This window comes from Peromyscus leucopus, chromosome X (assembly GCF_004664715.2).
Source record: "Peromyscus leucopus breed LL Stock chromosome X, UCI_PerLeu_2.1, whole genome shotgun sequence".
Classification (NCBI taxonomy): domain Eukaryota; kingdom Metazoa; phylum Chordata; class Mammalia; order Rodentia; family Cricetidae; genus Peromyscus; species Peromyscus leucopus.
The window spans coordinates 90,097,744-90,119,858 of NC_051083.1; the positions used below are offsets into that span (position 1 = coordinate 90,097,744).

The 22,115-nt window shown below is 43.9% G+C and overlaps 1 protein-coding gene across 2 annotated transcripts; it reads left to right on the forward strand.

Annotated features, from left to right (window-relative positions):
• The first annotated feature begins 5,131 nt into the window (after nt 1–5,131).
• Plp1 (proteolipid protein 1) lies at nt 5,132–20,402 on the forward strand. 2 transcript variants are annotated; one of them, XM_028855733.2, is made up of 7 exons: nt 5,132–5,302; nt 13,762–13,948; nt 14,674–14,830; nt 15,983–16,151; nt 16,628–16,701; nt 17,529–17,594; nt 18,490–20,402. In XM_028855733.2, exons 1-7 carry the CDS (start codon nt 5,299–5,301, stop codon nt 18,559–18,561), a joined length of 729 nt encoding a protein of 242 aa, XP_028711566.1. In that variant the 5' UTR covers nt 5,132–5,298; the 3' UTR covers nt 18,562–20,402. The 2 variants fall into 2 exon arrangements, with proteins under 2 accessions (XP_028711566.1, XP_028711565.1); XM_028855732.2 differs by having other exon boundaries at nt 5,134–5,302; nt 14,674–14,935.
• The last annotated feature ends 1,713 nt before the right edge of the window (nt 20,403–22,115 follow it).

The window sequence follows — 22,115 nt, forward strand, 5'->3', positions numbered from 1 at the left end:
CAGCACAGGCAAAAGCCTGCCCCATCCTACCTAGACACAGAGGAGCTCTTGTCTTTCCCTGTACCAGCTTCTAGGCTGTCACTTCGGCCCAGGCTTCTGGGCAAAGCAGCTGCTCGGGCATGGCTCAGCTGGGGCCTGAGAGGAGATAGGAAAGCACCGGCTCTCTGCAGGGCCCACTTGCCCTAAGCTCCAGCAACATGCTGTGCACTTACCAGAGGCATTTAGCTCTCAGCAGGGAGGACTGAGGTTTCCCCTGCTTCTTCATTCTGGCCATTGGCCTAGTTTCCCAGGAAAGGTCCATTAGCTTCAAGGTTAGGCAGTCTGCTCCATAGCACCTCAACTTTAAGTTGCAGTGTCATAGCCCAGAGCCAACGACCCTTCGGCTGCCTATGCAGCCAGATGCTTGGCCATGTTCCTCTCTGAAAAGCTCAGCAAAGTTTGTTACTGCTTTTGTTATACCAGAAGGGGTTGACTCATCTCTGTAAAGACTGCCCAGGGCTATGGCATCAAGAAGAGGTCTAGGCAGCTGCTAGAGCCAGGCCCTCGAGGGACAGAATGCAGCCTTCAGTGTTGGTGGAACCCGTAGGCAGGCAGATAGGCTTTGTACCTCTGGCAGGCTACCTCCTGGGTGAAGGGCTCTTGGATAGCATGGGCACATGTTTTCTCCCACAGGAAACTGGGGGCAGCCACTCCTCCGCTAACCAGCTGTGCCCTAAGAGGGTTGCCTGAGGGCTTCTACTGGCCATAGCATCCTCCGAAGCTGTGTATCAGCAGGCAGAAGGGTGTAGGCAGGGTGAATGTCAAGCGGGACAATGGAGGGCCAGCCTAACCACTGTGCTATGGGCTGCCTGAAATCAGGCGAAGAGACCTGAAGGATCTATGGACTGTTGTCTGAAGGACTTTTCAGATGAAAATTTCAATAAAGTAGGCATGAAATGCACATAATTATCAACTACAGTCATGCTAAAGAGCATAGAATAAAAAAAGCTTCTTTTAATCTCCAGATTTCCACCCCTTTCTCCAGGCTAGGTGCACCCTTCCAGAAATAGACATCCCCGTTGGGAATGTTTTCCTTTTTATTTCTGGCTTAGTCTGAATTTTAACTATAATGACTCTTCTTTTTTTGACTTCATATTTTAGTCATGCATGAAGTAGAGAAAATAATAAGATAAAACTCCATGTTTTCATGCAGCTGTAACAATTATCAAAATTTGGCCAATATTATGTCATCGAATGTTGCTAATACATTTTTTCCTATGGGCAAAGCCCAGGGGTTGTGACATTTGGCCATGAAGATTTCTAAAATAAAGTCTCTTTAAAAAAAATCCCTACATCTGGGGATGCAACATAGTAGTGTTTGCCTAGACTACAAAGGCTCTGAGTTGGCTCTCCAGCAGCACCCATACTCACAGTCTGTCCTGGCACTACGATCACAGCTCACAAGCACACCAACGGGCTTTCCTGTCGTATGGTCTCTTCTGACTCCCACTTCTTTCAAATCCCGCAAGGTATAGAAAAACCGTTGCATTTCCAACATTCACTTTGCACTTTGCTCGAGGAGTATGAAGGGTTAGAAATTGGACCATGGCAGCCAGAAGCCTGCCCATCCTCCCCCGCTGTTCTTGTTCAGGAAAGAGGCTCTGTAGTCAAAGATTCTTTGGGAGCAGAACAGTTGTCCCAGCAAGTTCCAAGCAATGAGGCTGGATAGGGGTGTCTTCTAAAGGTAGTTTTGTCTTTTGCCTGGTAGGTAGCCCTGGGAAAGCTGCTTCTGTGTCCCCTATTACTCAAATGGAAAAAACTAAAATGTGTTCCTTCGAGTTAGGTGAGGATTGACAAGCCCAGAAGTCATTTGAATTCTGCTGCTGTTAGATCTCGTATATATGCATCTTCTCTGTAGAGGCTACCCTAGTAAAGATGGCCAGTTTTCAGGATGGGGGGGGTTGTTCATATGGACAGCTCGTTTCTCCGCACTGCGACTGGCTGTTTGGCATGCCCCGGGTGCTCTTTTCCTGAGTTTATTTGTCTGAATGTTTTGGCTTCTAAGCTACTTTCTTTACTTTCTCCCAAACTATTAGCATCTCTCCTTTATAAATACACATACAATTTACCAGTCACTCGTGACCATCCTTGCATTGCTCTTTGAATGACCAGGAAAAGAGCAGCACGCACACACACACACACACACACACACACACACACACACACACACCCTGCATGATCAAAGAATGTGGCATCTCTGGCCCTCAGCCCTCAGTTCTCTTGGCCAGAAAGGCATGGCCAAACCAATCGGCAGAAAGTTGGGTGTGGAAAGTTCTATCTGCAAATACACAGGACTTGATACATTGCCTGCCATTCTGCCAGTCTTCTGTGCCAGGACTGGAAAAAAAACTGTAAAAAGCGGCCACTCGCCTTCCAAATTGGGCCTATAATGACATGATCTTCTTGGATAGGACAAGAAAAGCCTCAGCTCTAGATTCTCCAGTACCACCAGATGAGCCCGAGAACTCACTGGTACTATGCCTTCTCTGGTTCCGTTTCCATCTTCTAAGTGGACATGGAGAAGTGTACCACCAGATTAGACACTTGTGTGCTTATCTAGTTTTCAGGGGGAAAATCACAGGGCTTCTCTGAATGCCCTAGCTCAGTGGAGCAAAGAAAATTTGCCGCCTTATTTCGAGCCTCCAAGAATCTGGTACTGTGAGATGACAGAGGAGAGAACGGAGGGAATATCCAAGTATTTTATCATTAATTGAAGACAGTCGTACAACTAAACCAAGCTGTGATCAAGGAGGGCCAGGTTCTCGGGTGGTACTACAAGAAGTGCTCGAAGCAGTGCAATGTTTACTAGTTTAATACAGTCCTGCTTTGTTCTTCCTCACAGGTCCCCGGAGCAGGCAGCCCACTGCAACCATGAAGGCTGCTGGTGCCCTCTGGAGGAAGTTTTGGGCATTGCAGAAGCCCGGCGGGAATGGAGAAGATTTTCTTTCCTTCAGCTCACTTAGGAGACGCAGTGAAAACAGAATCACAGAAATAGGTAGGGTGGATGGACTTTATGGGGTCGGGAGCTTCTTTAAGACCTGGAAGAAATCCTACTAGGATTGTAGGGAGGACTTAGAACAAGGATGCAGAGAGAGTGTCCAGGCAGACTGTCAGATGGACAGAGCCACTACAACACACTAGATCTGAGGGAACTGAGAACCATAGGGCACTGGGGAGAGTGTGACATAATTACCTGGCTGAATTCCTCTCCGAGCCGTTGGCATAAGAGCAAGGCAGACACAGGAAGACCCACCCCATCAGTGAGGAGAAGCGGGGGAAGGAGGTAGAGAGGAGGGACAAGAGAAAGAACAGAGATGAAATATACTGTAAGACAGTAGAGGGTGGGAAGGAGAAAAGAAAAGAGGCCTCAGGAGAATATGGTAGATAACCTGGTGTCTGTGAGTTTCCTGGGGAATTATTTTCTTCTGAGTAGTCTAGTCAGTCCTAGAGACACTGCTGAGTGATTTCCCCTGCACAGAGATCTGCCTTGGCTATTTGAGTTCTTAAGGATCTTCTTTCTCATGCCCTGCATCAGAATGGCCAAAGTCAGTTCTTTTTGCCGTCATCCCTCTCCTCCAGGGCCATTAATAGAGGGAAGATCCTGCAAGTGTACATCTGTGGCAGGCAGAGTCTGTGTCTGGAGGGCATGCCTGGGAAGGCAGCGCCTTAACGCCCTCAGCAACCAGGCATGGCCTTAGGCTGGTCCACTCTGAGAAGCCGCTACTTTACTGTTCGGCAAGAGGCATATACAAGGATCCCTTCACACTGGAGCTTGTATAAGAGCAAAAGATCTGCTCTAGAGTCAGTGTTGTATAATGTACGGTTCTGGACTCCAGTGTAATCAGCCAGAAGCATGTGGAAAATCACAACCACAAAAGAAGTCCCTAACACACAGTATGTGTTCTCTTCCTCCACAGAAAATTTTAGGCTCTGCTCGGTTTTCCCCCTTGGTTGTCTCTTATCTCAAGATAAAACCACGGGACAAGTTCAGGAGAACATACCTTATTTCCTAGGTGTGTAGAGATGACAGTCTCTGCTCTTGTTATGGACCAATGACCTGCCTTAGATCCATTCAGGAGTCGACTCTTGCTTCTAGATCAAGAGGGTTATGACCGTCTGAGGCTCCTGACCTGAGAGAGAAGATTGACAAGGAACCCACATCAGCACTTAAGGGTCACCTGTTCCAGAAGGTTATAGAAAACTTTCCCTAACAAACATCACCTTTTATATTTGGCACTCGGGTCCTTTCACAGACTTCAGAAATCAGTCAGTCTTCCCAGTATAGACGTTTCATATATTCTTCCTGTTTTCACTGTGCTTGACCATTTTTAACAGAATTTCCTCCGAGACAGGACTGTGTTTCCTTTCTCCCCCATACCTGACTGCTACGCTCTAACCGCTCCTTGCTTCTCTCTGCCTTGTCTTCACTTGCAGATGAGAACACCACATTTCCGGGCTAGATGTTGACTAGCAGATTCCCAGATTGTGATCCTATCTTCTCTCAAAGTGAATTCTCCTTAGAACTCACCTCCAACTGCCACCCTGGCCTCTTTCTTTCTGTGAACTTGGAATAGATCTTGCCCTCTCCTTTGTGTCTCCATTGTCTAACTATGTAATCGTTATAATTCTCAAAGCGGAGGGTGCCTTTTGTTAACCAACAGAGGGAGGGCCAGGTTCCAGGGTCAAGGGCAGCTAGGAGTGAGGTTGTGTGGGGCATATTTGAGAGCGTAGCATGTAGGTTTTTGATCCAGTCCCCCTCATCAGGGCTACCATTTCACATGACTTCAGTATGCTCAGACTGAGGTATGATGCATCAGATAGACCCAAGGATCAGTTGGACGATTGCAGGACCCCTCCATTTAATTCCCACCCCCAATTCACATTTCCAGATGTCTTTGTAGCAAAATGAAATTCTAGAGAAGCTTTAGAAAAAAGAAGGAAAAAAAGAAACAATTGGGAGTGAAAGGCAGAAAGAGAAGATGGAGCCCTTAAAGAAGGGAGGATCCCAAAGGAGGTGGGGACAAGGGGAGGAGAAGGGGAGGAGGAGAGGAGGAGGAAAGCGAGCCTGTCTCTTTAAGGGGGTTGGCTGTCAATCAGAGAGTCCTTTTCATTGCAGGAGGAGAGGACAAAGATACTCAGAGAGAAAAAGTAAAGGACAGAAGAAGGAGACTGGAGAGACCAGGATCCTTCCAGCTGAACAAAGTCAGCCGCAAAGCAGACTAGCCAGCAGGCTGCAGTTGGAGTCAGAGTGCCAAAGACATGGGTGAGTTTCAAAAACTTTAGCAGCGAACATACAGGAATTCAAAGGAGAATTTCCAACTTTGGGGCGTTGGGTTTCCAGTGGTTTCGTTAAGTTGTGTTTTGGCCCTTGTTTTCTGTTTTCATTCCTTAGCATTTCATCGTATTAACTCCTTCTTTACTGTACTCAGCCTAATGCTTTATTGCCAGTGAGTGCCATCAGTACATGTGGAGTCCCACAGGTCCTTGGAGAGAATGCCCAGCAGGATGGATGTGACCATGTGGCTTCCTACCCCTTCACCTCCTTCTCCTTTCTCCTTTCCCCTGATCTTAAGGCCCTGGTTATGGTGGGGTCATCTGGAACCCCTGGTTCCACTGGGGCAACTTGAATATTGACTAATCCTCAGATATATCAAATCCTCACTTCCCTGGTACGAATTTCACAGCATGTTTGGCATCAATAGGATGGAGGAACAGGGAAAATTGGACTCAGACTTAGAAGTGTCTATGCTATATATTTCAGGTTCAGAAAATGAAAATACAGTTCACAATGGTTTTATCATTGTGAATAGATATGGACTATCTATTATCTGTATCTAATCCATATCTGTAGGGAATAGATATGGATTGTGTGTGCATGTGTGTGTGTGTGTGTGTGTGTGTGTGTGTACCACATACAGCTCAACATTTCTAGTAAGTACCATGAATTCCTGCTGTACCAAGAAGGCTTCTATCTAAGGGCACTTGTTGACTGAGACCTGAGGACTTTTCTACGTCCTGTAAAGGTGGAAGCTGTGAAGTTCTGGTGTCCCGCGGTGTCTATTCAGCATAAGGTGGGTGGAACATAAGGGTCTTTGCTTAGGCAAGATGCCACAGAGATATCTACATATTGCTCACATTTGGGACCGATAAAAGTAGCAGCTTGAACACATCCTGAATGAAAGGAGATTCAGTTTCCCTGTGTCTTCACCGTGCAACATAGTAGCCAGTAAGTTGATAGGAGCCACGGAAGTAGTTTTTCAGTTAGACTGAACTGATGTTAACCTTGCCTTTTTTTCCATCCCAAGTCACAGAGGGAACTGTTAGAAGCATGTAAGTTAGTAGGATAGTTAAGAGGGTGGAGTACTAGACTAGGAGGCCAAATAACCAGGTTTGGATCTCAGCTCAGTCTCTAATGAACTCTGCAAAATTGGACATGTCCCCATGAGTCATCATCTGGAACACAGGGGCAACAATAACTGTTTTGTCTACTTTCAGGGTGGAAGATCAGGTACTAATGCTGTGGCAGTCCTGTCAATGTAGACAAGTTCTGTACCCATTGTCAATTCTGATGACGTCAACTAGTATGTATTATATAACAATGCATGTCTAGGCTGCTGCGTCCTCCTTCTAAGGTTGTCCGGTTTTCTTTGTGTAAGAACCATTTGATGGCCTGAGTGCAACAGGATGAGAAGAATCGTGGGAAGAACTCAGTTCTTGCTCTGGACCCAGAAATCCTATCTGATGTGAGAGCAGCCGATTGAGGAGGTTGCTCCTTCAAAACAGGGGAAATGCAAGTTGAATCTTATATCCTGGGGGATAAATCCTTGAAGAAAAGATAGGAAGAAAGAAAGAAAATGATCACAGGAGTATTTTCTTATAAGGGAGGCCAGGATCGATATCTATCTCTCTCTCTCTGTCTCTCTCTGTCTCTCTCTGTCTCTCTGTCTCTCTGTCTCTGTCTCTGTCTCTCTCTCTCTCTCTCTCTCTCTCTCTCTCTCTCTCTCTCACACACACACACACACACACACACACACACGGTATCACTAAGGATGTATATTTGGCTAAGCAATACATGTACTAGGGATACGTGACAGGGTAGCCATTGTTTCTCTAGTCACTCAATAACACAGTATCTGAGACAGTGTGATTGTTCAGCCGTCTCTGACAAGGCAGTGAAATGCTATTGCTTCTGCTGTGGAGTGCACTGCTGTTTAACTATTGCAATAGACAAGTCCAGTCATAGAATCTGGAATTGAAAAGAGCACTGGAACTTCTCTGAGGCGAAGCTGTGTGTGGTGGCCCATGCCTCTAACACCCTAGGGACCTGAAGCAGGAGGAGCAGTAGAAATGGCCAGCTAGACAACATAGGGAGACTGCCATTCACAAAATGTTACATGAGCCAATCATCAATGCAGAAGCCATCCCTTTGACAATAAATTAAACATACATAAGTCTCTGCTTAATCACCTCCAGAAACGGGCAGCTTATTACCTCGACCACAAAATCTCTTAGGATCGGAAGTGAAGAAGAGTACCAAATTCAGTAGTGTCTGAGCAAAAAGCTTATGGGCAGTGTAACAGCTTACTAAAACCTTGTCCAGACTTGGCAGGGAGATGCTTCAGATGAGTGTTTGGAATAACAATGGAACGGAGAAAGAGACAAAGAGCCATAGTGAATATTTTCTGCTCAATAACAATGCCATCGCTGAACAGCAAAACATCGACTTCCTCAAGCTTGTTGTCATCTGAGAACAGTGGCCGTTACCCTGGCAACCAGACTTCGATGATGCTTCCCTCCAAGAGTGGTTTGGAAGTACAAAATGTGGAGGCAGAGCAGAGGCTGAGCTCTACCAGGTACCTGAAGACTATCTGAATCCCATCAAAGGCGCCACAAGAACGCCAGGAGTTAAAAAGAAAGCAGATTTAGAGCAGCATGCTAACTGACTCCTGCTAGAGACACTGGCTAAAATGATCAAGGGCAGCCTTTGCCACACCATTTCTTACCTGGCTCTTCCTAGCCAGGAGCTCTTGAAAAGCTAGAGAGATTAAGCAGTTTGCCCAGCTTGAGGGGCTTCACCTTGGCCCTGAGCCAGGACACCAAGAAATCTTGTCCATATCCTAACGATAATGTTCTCTCAGAGTTCTGAATAGTAACATTTTTAACCTAGGGAGGAGGGTAGGAACATCTACAGGTCCTACCCAAGCCAGTGACGCATTCATTTTTCCATGTCCTTTGTTCGTTTGTTTGAGGGGTGTGTGTGAGAGACAGAGAAAGACAGAGAGAGAGAGAGAGGAGAGGGAGGGAGGGAGGGAGGGATTGTATAGCCTTGAGAATCATCCCTTGGTTACAGTTCTTTAGTTCTGAAAGAAAAAGACAAATATTGTTTCTGCCCATGGAACTTTAGGTTTAGAAAAGATTAAGTCAGGGCAGTAAGCTGATAAGGAAAGATCATAAGCCACGGTCAGTGAACAGAGTTTTCCCATCTTGTCCCATTCACAGGCCCTCCCCAGTGTCAAAGTTGCACTAAAGGTTCAGCGAGTCCTTCCTTAGCCTTTGCCACATGATTAAAAGTGATCTCTCACTGACCTTGGAGCTCTTTGCTGTTCAGGGCTTTGGAAAAGAGTCAGTGGCATCCCAAGGAAGAGGGTGAGGTTCTGCAGGTCAGCTTCCCACTTTAACCAAGGCAAGAGGGGGATCTAGTAGCATAAGGCAGGGCTGCACTTGTCTCTACTGACAGATTGTTCTTCATCTCCCCACAACTGGACAAGGTAGAGACAGTGTTCAAGGAACAGATTTAAACAACCAAGCTTGGATTTTGGCCTCCAAATGTTTGCACATGAATTGCACGCTCCCCGGCCCCGTGACTCTGTGTGTGTGTGTGTGTGTGTGTGTGTGTGTGTGTGTGTGTGTGTGTGTGTGTGTGTTCCAGTCTGTATCTGAAGACGAACATAGGAGGTACGGTGGGCCAGTTGTTCTTCCTGGTGGTGGTAGCAATAGGAGTGATCACTGGTCGTAGCAGCAGTGATAATAATACCTGTCTAATAAGGAGGTTTTTATTTAACTTTGTCCATATGACTTGACTATCAAGCAAGCTTGAATCCTCAGGCCCCAGTAGAGCCCTTTTGAGCTCTTGAATATACTCTAAGTGCTAATAGAATACAGGAAAGACAAAGTCATGGGCAAGGCTTTGTCCCAACAAGATGAGACCAGAAGCAAAAGCCTTTGTCTCTGTCACCTCCTGATAATGGTTGTTTTACTTCTAGAACCCTACCCACTTATCACCATCTATCCCTAGTACCAGTCACAGCTGCTCTAGTATCTTGGCCATGTTAATGGCTGTAGGCCCTGATCAAGGAAGCCTCTGTTTGTGGGTTGAGGTTAAGGGGTGGATTCTGGGAGGAGGGGAAGACTGCAGCGCATATTAGAGACTTAGGGAGATGGGACCAGTTTCTCACTCAAAGAGCTTGCCTGTTGTTTTGCTCTATTGTATAGGGTTCTTCTATCTCTCCCTTTGTCAGCTGGATTCAAGAGACAAGCTGGGAATTGTGTGGGGTACAATTGGTCTCTTTCTACCATTCCTTTCTATGAAAGCCCTTCCTCTCCTCCCTTTGATGAGTTCCCAGATTCACACTGAATTTCCATCATGGAGCTGGTCCTTGAGGTGTGCCCAGGGCATGGGAAAGGAGGGAGGGCTCTGGAGCACTTGGCTCCTGCTTAAAGAGACCGAATCAGGATCAGGACAGTCAGTGGGATGGGCCTTAATCTGAGAGTCACAATAGTACTGTTGATCTCTGACAGCAAACGTTGCTGAGAAGGGAAGTTCTATCACAGATTCATCATTCTTATCTGGGGGATTTGGAGATAAATATAACTAATTCTGAACTAATGTCTTCCGTAGATTTTCACCACAGGATTTGGTTACATCCACTTTAACACTAGTAAGAGGTATCTTTGGTTTTCAATTTAGGAAATAAGTTTGTTCTCCTAAACAAGATTACAAGTTTTCTGAGGAAGGGGAACTGGACTCTTCATTTCTATTTCTTGCAGCATCTATGTTACTAGTACTGTGTTCGATGTTAGTGTCCTCAAGTTACTCAAACACAAAGAAAAAAAAAGCGTCATTAATTTTCTCTGTGATCTCTCATCAAAATGAGGCATTTAAATCTCATTGAGTAGCAATTGTATTATGTAATTCTTTTATACTGACTCCACCACATCACAATTTATACTTAGCTGGGAAATGACAGAATGCCTTTTAACATTCAAAACCCTGTTGACCCTGAGGTATTCTGAAACAGAGAGCTTATGGTTTTAGGCTGCTGCTCACATGTTCCCAAGTTCATTTCTTGGATTGTGAAAATTGAAGTGAACCCAATGGACTTTTATTCAGAATCCTTTGACTGTCAACGACTTTGATGAAAAGACAATCTCTTATATGTTCTGAGTTTTCCCCTGTTGGAATTCAAATTTTGACTTTTGCTTGGGCAGATTAGCTGCGGTTCCTTACTTCTGCTGAACTTAAATGCCCCTTAGAACAAACATTTCATCTGAATTTTGAGGAAATTAACATCAGATGCTTGTTTTGACATTGTTAAAATATTTTATAACCTAACAGCAGTCAATTTATCTCAAGGATAAATTCCACATTAGAGAGACTCACTAAAGTCTGTGTCCTTGTTTCTTGCCTTGAACATCAATAGAACAAAAAGGGGAGTGTTAAGTTATTATCTGAGAACTAAGAAAATAAGTGTAAAAAATAAAGTGGTGGTGATTTAGAGTTGCTCCTAAAGTTTTGTCTCCCAGTAAAAACACTAAATGTAACATTTTCTGGTTATTTTGTTGACCACCAAATGATTATTTGTCCAGGATGGTAAATCATTCTTCGTTTCATCACTTGATGGGAAGAGGGAAAAATCATCCTTAGTGTAGACGACATAGAAGGGCATCAGCTAAAGCACTGAGTAGATGTCTCTGGCTGGCAAGAGCTCAAGTTCCTGATCACACCTGCCTCACCATTAGACCATCCCATGATGAAAATTCTGGGGTGAGTGAATGGGCACAGGATGACCACTTGCCAGGGTAGATGGCTCTCCTTACCCTGGCTAAATAAACAGTTCTGCCATTGTTTACTGGATCTGACCCCCTCCCCACCCCCAGGCCTGCAGGGCCTTGCAGAATACCAATGAGGCTCCTGAGATCGCAGGAGAAAACAAGGCTTCTTTGTCTGGGGAAGTTATGGAGGGCTGTGTCCAAGGTTTGACCCTTTGCTGGAGAGAGAGAGAGAACAGTGGGGTCAGTGACCTCCCCACCCCCACCTCAGGCTTCAGAGACCTTCTTTACTAGAAGAGTCTAAGAGTCTGAGGGTGGAGAGGAGTTAAAAGGGCAGAGAATGAAAATGGTGGTGTGTTTACTTCCAAGTGTCTTTTCTTGACTTACTGGATACATGTAGTATCTACAACTAATGATAAAAAATAAGATCAATTTCTGGAATGTCTCCCCAAGACAGTGATGAGTTTCAGCTGTTTTGCTTTACTTTGGTGTACACATGCGTGTATTGTACACATCTGTGCAAGTGTGCACATGCATACACATCTCTCTTGCAAAGTTCATGCTGAGTAAACTCAGCCTCTCCTCACAGTAGCACGGCGACAAACCAATTGGTTGCCTCTTGTGGAGTGCTTCAGCTTGGGGAAAACGAAAGGGACCCAATTCAGCTACAAATGTTTGCTGCATACTTTGGCTTGGGCTTCTGAGCCATATCTCTAATGCAATGTACACTCTTTGAAGTCTAGGGAAGGCTGTCCTTTCAGTGAGTGATGGGTAATAGGGCTCACTTAGTCTGTGGTTCTGATAAAAGAAACAAATAAATGCCTCTATCCCAGCTTTTTTTTTTCTATGATAAACATAATTTGATCTTTCAACATCTGTTGACATTGTTCAACTTAGCTGTGAAAATCACATGTTTAAATATCTGAGGTTTTAATAAAAACTGAGCTCATATTAAGGGGGTAAGATAATGAAATTCAATTTCTCCTGGTATTCTGTTGTAGATAATTGAACTTGGCTTAGAGAAATACATGAATATAAAAGTCCAAACTTTAGAAAATTATTTTCATTCTATAAGGAGATAAGGAGTTACAACATACTTATCACAAACTAGTACTTTCTCAGGCACATTTCCATATTATCTCTAAGTAAATTTACTATAGGAATAGATGTGTAAAAATGAGCTGACCTATGTATGTATGTATATATGTATGTATGTATGTGTATATATACATTACTAAATATGTGTGCACATATGTTTTATACATTATATACAGTGCATATATTAAATATATACTATCTACATTCACTATCTGATATATCTATTACATATACCTCCTATTTAAAGAACTTCATATTTTTATTTTTCCACCTTTTGCAGATGTGGTCAAGAGGCCAGAGGGAACCACATGTGTATCTGTCTAGTCAGCCATCTACTTGGCATTTGATCAGTTTCATTTCATAAATACCAGAACTTGGGCCATAACTGCTTCCAGGGTCAGTGACTACTTGATGTACCTTTCTTATTTCTCAGCAACACTGGTACAGGACTAAGAGGTACCTGGTCTGGGGATCTCAGGTATTCTTAGCACTTTAAGACACCTGTGTTCCCAGGCCTTGTGTGTTCCCATGGCCCGTGTCCCATGCCAGAAAGCTGCTGTGGTCATTACAGAAAGTCTCCTTGTGGCTGTACCAACAGAATCTCAGTGTAATTTTGAGGGTACAGAAACTGGACAAGCTACAGTGGTATGTAGCAAATGTTCAAACATCGACAAATCATCAAGCCTTTATTAAAGTATATCTCTATTGAATAGGCAATCAAATACTCTGGAGCTGTCTCACATGGGTTCTGTAGAAGCAGCAAGCAATCTTAACCACCGAGCCCTCTCTCCAGCCCCAAGTCTGCATTTTCATTCTCACTATTCTTTTTATCATTGTGTGCAAAAGCAACCTTCCTTGTCCTGTGCCAGTTCCTTTCTTCTCTGGGCTGATCCCTTCTATCCAGATCAAGAAGATTTGGCATTCCTTGCAGCAAATATGCATCATGTGTCGAATGTCCAGAAACATGCACTTCCCATCCTATCTCCCCCCTGGAATGCTCTTTCAGTTCAAATTGTATCTGAAAACACTAACATCTATGGTTCATGCGCTTTCTTCTGAAATTCTAAATGTATTTACTCTCTGTAGCCATTTACTTGGTTTGCTGGAATTGGTGGTGGAAAGTATTACACTTGCTTCATTCATTCTTCCTCAGTCAACTGAAGGTTTCCAATTTGGCAGAGTTTGTCCCTGTTCTGTTTTCATATCCCATGTCCAGTGCTGGGCACATTTATTCCATAGTTGATGAATAATTAAAATAAGTCAACAGACTACAAGAGTAAGAAAAGTGGGGCTAATCTTATCACTTTCCTGGATTGCTACTTGAATTAGTTGATTCCTTTTAAAAACCCATATATATATTCTGTGTATTGAACATGAGGCTTCAATTTTAAGAATGGGGCAAAATAATGAATCTGGGTCAATCTCACATTCCCAAAGCTAAAACCTGTAGATTCTCCTTTAGAGCTCCCAAGACAACCAGTCTCTGTGCTTGGCAGCATGGGCTACTTGGCCCGGCAGTGGATGTGAGTGGATGAGTTACCTATATGCATACCTGACGGCCCTCTTCTTCCCTAGGCTTGTTAGAGTGCTGTGCAAGATGTCTGGTTGGGGCCCCCTTTGCTTCCCTGGTGGCCACTGGATTGTGTTTCTTTGGAGTGGCACTGTTCTGTGGATGTGGACATGAAGCTCTCACTGGTACAGAGAAGCTAATTGAGACCTATTTCTCCAAAAACTTCCAGGATTATGAGTATCTCATTAATGTGTAAGTACCTCCCCGCTCCCAGACCCACGTCTTTTTTTCCCCTCACCCTGTCATGGAGGTACAAAACTCCTCAGCATCCTCATGAGTAGTAGGGGACCAGTGTGGAGCCAGATCGAATTCCTGACCATCTCTCAGTGTACAGAGTCTCCTGTGCCATGTTGCAAGCTCTAAGTGAGGAGATAATGTCAGGTTCAGAAAAGAGGTATGCCTCCTCTCACTCCTCCCTGTTGGCTCACACAGGGTCCAGTTTCTGCTAGGTGTGTTTAATGTTGTGTGAGTTGTCTCCACAATGGCAGGTGGAGGTCCAACGACGGGGCAGAGTGGAGTCCCTGGTCTTGGTCTGACACACTGTTCTTGTGTACTCAGGCTTAGTCTCGCCTACTCCAAGAGCAAGTCAGGCTACATTTGTCCGCGCATCTCCCGGTTTGTCGAGCGTATCTCTCCTGTGGAGTAGCACTTCTGAAGGGTCAGGCAAGGGGTGGCAAGCTTGCTTCTCTAGGATGCAGGATAACAAGAATTCCGGGGGTGGGAAGAGAAGCACATGCTTTTGCCCACCTACCATCTGGCTTCATTCACTTCAGTGAAGAAAAGGTGAAGGAACTCAGGGAAACCCAGTGATTCCTCTTAAGAACCTCTAGCTCCTCAGGCATGTACCTTTACTAACTGACGAAAAGAGCTGTGTCCTCTGAATACGGTCGTCTGGACTTTTCCATCTGTCAATGCAGGATTCATGCTTTCCAGTATGTCATCTATGGAACTGCCTCTTTCTTCTTCCTTTATGGGGCCCTCCTGCTGGCTGAGGGCTTCTACACCACCGGCGCAGTCAGGCAGATCTTTGGCGACTACAAGACCACCATCTGCGGCAAGGGCCTGAGCGCAACGGTAACAGGGGGCCAGAAGGGGAGGGGTTCCAGAGGCCAACATCAAGCTCATTCTTTGGAGCGGGTGTGTCATTGTTTGGGAAAATGGCTAGGACATCCCGACAAGGTGATCATCCTCAGGATTTTGTGGCAATAACAAGGGGTGGGAGACAATTGGGCGTGAGTCTGTGGCCTCATCCCCACCCAAGGTTGGGTCCTCTCCAGAGGCCTGGCTTTTGAGTGAGGAAGCGATGGCTACAGCCGAACGATATGGTCAGGAAGAAAGTGGTGCCTGGCCGGCTTAGCCTAACCTTCCAAAGGTTCCCTAGAAAATTTCGTCTCAAACTGAAAAGCATGAATTTTGTAGGATGCTTTGTACAATAAGACCATTTCTAACCAATCTGTTGGTATCCCTTTATTTTGTTCCTAGCAAAGACTACAAGAGTGGACCAGACTATACAAGAATCTAAAATACTTGTCATGGGATTGAGACTTAGACACGTAACCTGAAATGGAGGGTGGACCATAGAAATTAAAGAATTGACCCAAGTCACAGTATTCTGGGATCGTATTACTATTGGGGTCCCAGAGAGAATTAGGCTAGATCTGTATATTTCACATTTATCTTTGGGCTAGCCATGTTTTAGAAAGACATGTATTGTTTTTAGTTTCTAGAGTTAAAGATCTTTTGGGGTCTTAACATGTGTGTGTTGTGGTGATGACTTTTTGTGACCAGCAGTTAGCTTAGAATGGTTTTAGTCTAAAATTTAAATCTCCTATTGGCACTGTTCAGTGACTAGGGAACAAAACTCCAAAGAACATCTTGCAAGCTCAGCCTAAGGCACAAAATGGCACAACTTTCTTTCAGGACTTTTTTTATTTTTACTTCTTTACACCTTCTCTGCCCTCCAAATCCCCTGAAGCCCCTCTAACCCAGGGATCCGCCTCACCCCAACTCCCATCCACTCCCCTACCCTCCATCACACTTGGGGCCAGTTCTCTAAGAGACACTGCCGATGACACTTCGTAGAAGTGCCCTGCTCACTAATTCCATTTGAGGGAGGTGCCTGGAATCTGGCTTCATTGGCATATGCCACTCCGGGATCTTCCAGCTTGTGTTTCAGGGTCTGCACACCGATGCTGATTTCTAACCACCCCATGTCAATTGTTTTAGTTTGTGGGCATCACCTATGCCCTGACTGTTGTGTGGCTCCTGGTGTTTGCCTGCTCTGCTGTGCCTGTGTACATTTACTTCAATACCTGGACCACCTGTCAGTCTATTGCCAACCCCAGCAAGACCTCTGCCAGTATAGGCAGTCTCTGCGCTGATGCCAGGATGTACGGTGAGTTGGATGTGGGGGTCTCAGATTCCCTGGCATCTATGGAAGCAACGTGTATTGTTTTTGTCCTAGGGTGAGGAAGATGGTGATTATGGAAGTATTGTAAGATGATGAATAAATGCACCTTAATTTATTAATCTCTTTCCTGAAACCAAGGATTCCTCCCGCAGAAAGGGAACATGGGAGTTTTAGAAGGGTTTGTTTGTTTGTTTGTGGTTGTTTGGTTTTTTGGCTGTTCTTACTCCTTTTCTCTGACTGAGTGCCATTACCAACCCCCAAAGCAGCACATTTCAATACTATAAGATTTCAGCACTATTCAATACCACCTTTGCTTTTATATAATTTTAGAAAGGAGGATCATGCTTCTTGTCGATGTCAGGTTTACTGCCAGGATAGAGAAGGTAGAAAGGCTCTGGAGGAAGCCTCCACATGGCCCTCTAGCTCTATTAAGTTTACTCTGCTTGACTTTTGTGCCTTAGGTGTTCTCCCATGGAATGCTTTCCCTGGCAAGGTTTGTGGCTCCAACCTTCTGTCCATCTGCAAAACAGCTGAGGTAAGTGAATGATTAGGGTTATTTTTGAAAGAGATTGGCTAATAGTATAGAAATGCCAGCCTATAACAGAAGTTTCTCCTCATGACCTTCAATTTCAAGGACTGTAGTCTTTCCATGTTGGACTTTCAATAAGCAGATTTCCCTTCTACAAAATAATGGCTAAGTGTGCCTGAACCAATGAGCATACTGATTAAAAGTAAAAGTACCTCTTTTCCCCAGAGCTGCAGCAGAAATCTTACTTTCCCAAACTCCCCTCATTACCAAAAAAATGTACAGCTTTAGATAAAGGTGATACTTAGTAGTAAAATTTCCCAAATGAGAAACCTTTTTTCTTAAGGTTAAAAACTTCTCAAGAGAATAGGCCATGCACAAAGACACACATGGACTCTATAAAATACTTTACATTTGAAACTCCATGTTTTCCAGTGAAATAAGTACACTTGAAAAAAAGAAAATGCTTCATTGAGAACATGTATAGAGGCAAGGGAATAAAAGCAAATCCTAGGGAGAAAGTCAGAAAAACAACATCTTTGAAAACAAAGTATCGACTTTGAAATTTGGGATCCTGGGCACAACTGTAGGAAATGAGTTAATTTTGTGGGATCATTCATCTGTTTTCTGAGTCCTTGGGATACTGTGGGTATGAGGTGCCATGACTGATAAATGGGAGGTTGACACTTAGGGAAGTGAAAATTTAGTTAGAGACACAAAATTAACATACAGGAGAGACCGCAATGCAGCTAGCAAACTGCGTTCACTCTTTAGTGTGGCTCATGCTTTGCTTTTCTGTTATATGAAATAATTCTCTTGCACACATTTTCCTGCAGTTCCAAATGACCTTCCACCTGTTTATTGCTGCATTTGTGGGTGCTGCAGCCACACTAGTTTCCCTGGTAAGTTGTTTTAAAATAATATTAGAAAATAAATGCTCCAGGGATAGCTTGAGTAGTGTTAGGCTGAGACTAGAAGAGAGACTCCTTCCAACTTTGAAAGGCTGGAGAGAAGCTATGAGAATGGTCAGCAAAGTGTGGAGCTCCATATTCTGCCCTGAGTATCACTAAACAGGATTTGCTGTATCCCCGGATTCTGTACAGTAGAAACTTCTTAGATAGTCTCTAGTGGACTTAAGTACTCTCGGGGAGACTGGAGGGACCTGCTCATATTAGAATTGTTGTGACATGCGGCAGTCCTACGCCCCAGGCCCTGCAGGGGGTGTTGGTACAGCACCAATGCAGTATGCTCATTCCAGAGGCACTGAAGGGCAAGGCGATTGACCTCAAGTCTCAAGCAGCAGTTAACCACAGGGAAGAGCTCACAGAGTCCTCCTCAGTACCTGGAGGCTTTCACAGAAATCCAGCTCACTTCTACTTTGTACAATCAGTTGATACATAAAAGATAGGAGGGCTATGCTCATGCAGTAGCTGGGTGTCTATAGCAAACACTCTACGACTCCAAGTCACTTCCACATGCTGACATGACAGAGCACAGGCCTAGCTAACTTCCTTAAGGAAAGGTCAGTGGTTAGCAGAACCTAGCTGTGGAATACATCTTTATTGATTAGGTTATCTGGGCGACTGTTTAAGTGTCTAATAGAAGATTTCAATTCACAAATATAGAAAAAAGAACAGCAATATGCCTTTTAGTTTGTTGTTGTTTTTGTTTTCAAACAGACAATTTCCTATTATTTAGTTGTGATTTTATTTCAAACTCTCCCTCATTCCTAAAAGGTTTTGGGTCGAGAGACCTTCCCTTTCTACTCACTCACCTTCTCTCTTCTGTTCCCTCCAGCTCACCTTCATGATTGCTGCCACTTACAACTTCGCCGTCCTGAAACTCATGGGCCGAGGCACCAAGTTCTGATCTCCCGTAGAAAGTCCCCTTTGTCTAATAGCGAGGCTCTAACCACACAGCCTACAGTGTTGTGTCTCCTATCTTAACTCTGCCTTTGCCGCTGATTGGCCCTCTTCTTACTTGATGAGTATAACAAGAAAGGAGAGTCTTGCAGTGATTAAGCTCTCTCTGTGGACTCTCCCTTTCACGTACCTCTTTTAGTCATTGTGCTCCACAGCTGGTTCCTGCTAGAAACAGGGAGTGCCTGAGAAGGCGATTCTCCAGCTGCAGGGCCCAGAGGAGTGAAAGCTCTAATTCAACTTGGGAGCACCTTCTGAAGACCAGGATGTACTTCCTTCTCCAAGGGCATTTCCATTGAGAAAAACAAAGTGGAAAGAAAGATTCTCAGGGAGAGAGCAGGAATGTCCTTGGTCTCCTTGCCATCAATAGGAGCCACATGTATTCTCCTTGATGCACAAAACCAAGAGCTCACTCTATCTTCCTATTTCCACTGAAGACAGAAGAAAATAAAAGAGTGCTAGCAAAGCGATAGCATTTGCCCAAATCTGTCTCCTGCAGCTGGGAGACAGGGGTCAAAGCAAGGATCTTTCACCCTTAGAAAGAGAGCTCTGACCCCAATGGCAATGGACTATATAAGCCCTAACTCAGACAGCCCTACTTAACTGCATAAGGGAGCACAGTGTCTGTGTAGACAAAGGGGGCAGAATCTGTCCTTACACCTCATTAGGAAGAGAAACAGTGTTGTCATGATCTTCTCACTCCCTTCTCCTTGATAACAGCTACCATGACAACCCTGTGGTTTCCAAGGAGCTGAGAATAGACGGAAACTAGCTTTCATGAAATAAGACTGTGACCTAAAGAGCAGCAGTTGGTGAAGGCTATAGGTGTAACTTAAGATGGCCCCCGGGTAGATGACAGATAGTTAACTCTTTGGATAGCATACCTTTTTTTCTGTCAATTAATTGTGTCCTCTGGCCTCTGGCATATCTTCACAATGGTGCTCTTTTCCTGGGTTTTTAGCCAATCACTCCTAGCGGGTGATTTGAAGATCTTGATTAGTTTGAGAATGATTCATGTTTCACATTTTCCAATTGTTTCTCTCTTGTTTGGAGTTAGATCAGAAAGATCTGGAGAATGCTTTTTGATTATAGTTCTTTTTGAAAAAAAGAACACTGGACAATAAGCATTACCAAATATTTGAAATTGTCTAGTCCCATGAATTTATTTGGATTTTCCACAAGTATTCTGCATTTTTAGAAATGGGCTTGGTAAATTTCAACCTCAACTTGAATAACCTGTCCAATATTTTTCTTTTCGAACAAATGACAGATGATTTTGCTTGCTAATGTTATCTTGGCATTTTGAGAATTAGACTTAGCATAGAGGATATTGTCTCTTGGTACGTATAGGTCGCATAATAGATTGCACCAGCTGTCAGCTGTTTATTTGGTAAGCTTCCATGGAGGTCTGGAGACATGGAGAGGACAGATAGACAGAATTTGAAACCTGAAGAACTCCCAGATGTCAAACTTACCTTGTACTTGTTAACTTTGGGATAAAAACAAAAAACAAAAACAAAAAAAAAAAAAACAACAACTCCGATCTGCTTTGACTGAAGAAGAGGTTATTCTAGACCTTTGATCATAGATCTGTGTCGTCCTTATTCCCAGAGTGTTTTCTGCCACGTTGAAGGACTACACAAGAAGACAGTGAGACTCGTTCCTGGGCCAGTAGAGAAGATAGCTAGCAGGGGACCCAAGAGTGAGGAGAGGGAAAGGCTCTGTAAGAAACCAATCAAGACGAAGGAAAGGGAAATGATCGATGTCTTTTATGTTGTTTTGATTTAATAACATAACAGATAACCAGCTGTCCCCTGAAACCCTCACATGCACACACACACATATATACACACACACACACACACAAAGAGAGAGTTAATCAACTGCAAGTGTTTCCTTCACTTCTGATATAGAATTTTGATTTTAACAACATAAAGAATAGACTTGTAGAAACTCATCTTATAAAATGTATTTTATAAAATTAAAGAAAATAAAATTAAGAATGTTCTCAATCAAACATGGTGTCCTTTGAGTGAATTGTTCTGTTTGTCCTCAGCAACAAAGAACTTAATTATAGCTAACTCAAGGTGCTCATGTATTTTCCAGGCCATGTAAGTTATTCTTACACTACTTCTATGAAAAATGTACTGGATAAATATATTACTTCTTTTTTTATATCCAAGGGCACTAAGAAATAGAGGCAAAATGCAAAACAGTTTACCTAAAGAAACCCAATAAATGCTTGTCTGTACTTAAATATTGTTATTTGAGGCAAGGTTTCATTATAATCTTTGGCTGTCCTGGAATGCTCCATGTATAGCAGGCTGGCCATGAACTTGAGATCCACCTGCCTCTGCCTCCAGAGTGCTGGGTTTAAGGCGTGTGCTTCCGTGCTGGGCTAAACTCAGGTCTCTGTACCGGTTCCTTTTGTGTTCCCCAGTGTTCTGCTCGTGCTGAGTCAGTAAGATTTGCTTGCCCAGTGTCATTGTACAGCCCAGCACCTGGTGTATTTAGGCTAAATTACTTTTACCTTTTCTCGAAATTGTTTAGCTTTTCCAGTAAAGATGCCCAGGTGTTTCCCACATGAATAATACATAGTTTTACTTGGGAAGTACTAAATGAAAGGTTTGAAGTTGAATGTTGATTGGGCAGGGAAGATATAACAAGGACAATATAAATGTAAACATGCGGTGGCAGTTCTGGATTAAAAGGAATTAATGATACCCACTGCCCTGGAGAGCTTAGGCCATGAGCTCACCTAACATAACATGGACAGCATTCTGATGACCAGCCTGAAGAAAGCTGAACTTCAAAATTGGCTGTAGATTTGTCTCATCGTCGTGGCTGACAAGAAACACGAGAAAGGAGACTTTAGCTGTAGGCCGCATGTTAGTGATCAGCTAAGGAGCTCGATTCAAAAGTGGTTCAACTCTAGTCTCCTGATCTCCACTTCACCACAATTAATATTCTCCAAGTCAGTCTGCTTGAATGGCTTTAAGACAAAGACTAAAACACATAGGATTTATTTTTAGACCCTGGAAACAAGGACACGGCACCACATTTTGGAGAATTGACTCGGTGCTACAGAGTGAATGTATTTTTGCCTCAGAGGAGCAAAAGCCAGTTCCCAAGAAAGCTGTGTTTTCCATCTGTGCTTATTTAGTTCTGCCCTCTGGGATGGATCTATAGATGGAGTTACCAGGCTCTCAGAAGCTGAGAGCATCTCTAGTTTATCAATTGGGCCCATTGTTCTTCGCTCTCCTACACACCATAAACCTTCTTTCTCTGAAATGAAAGAGCTCTCTTTGTGCTCAGATCAGCTAAAAGTTAAAATACAGCAGTATAAACAAGAAACATTTTCTTACAACATCAGGGTCAGTATTGAGTGCAGTTTTACTGTGTGTGAAAGCTGCCCCCCTCTTTTTGAAAGAGACGCATTCATTCTGTATATATTCATTGAGAAAACAAGGTTTTCACTAAACCCTGGGAGGTTCATGTTTGGGG

Excerpts from the sequence above, each read along its gene's own strand:
- Plp1 (XM_028855732.2), top strand. Across the intron at positions 13,949-14,673 it reads TATGAGTATCTCATTAATGT|GATTCATGCTTTCCAGTATG; the intron begins GTAAGTACCTCC and ends CTGTCAATGCAG. Across the intron at positions 16,152-16,627 it reads CGCTGATGCCAGGATGTACG|GTGTTCTCCCATGGAATGCT; the intron begins GTGAGTTGGATG and ends TTTGTGCCTTAG.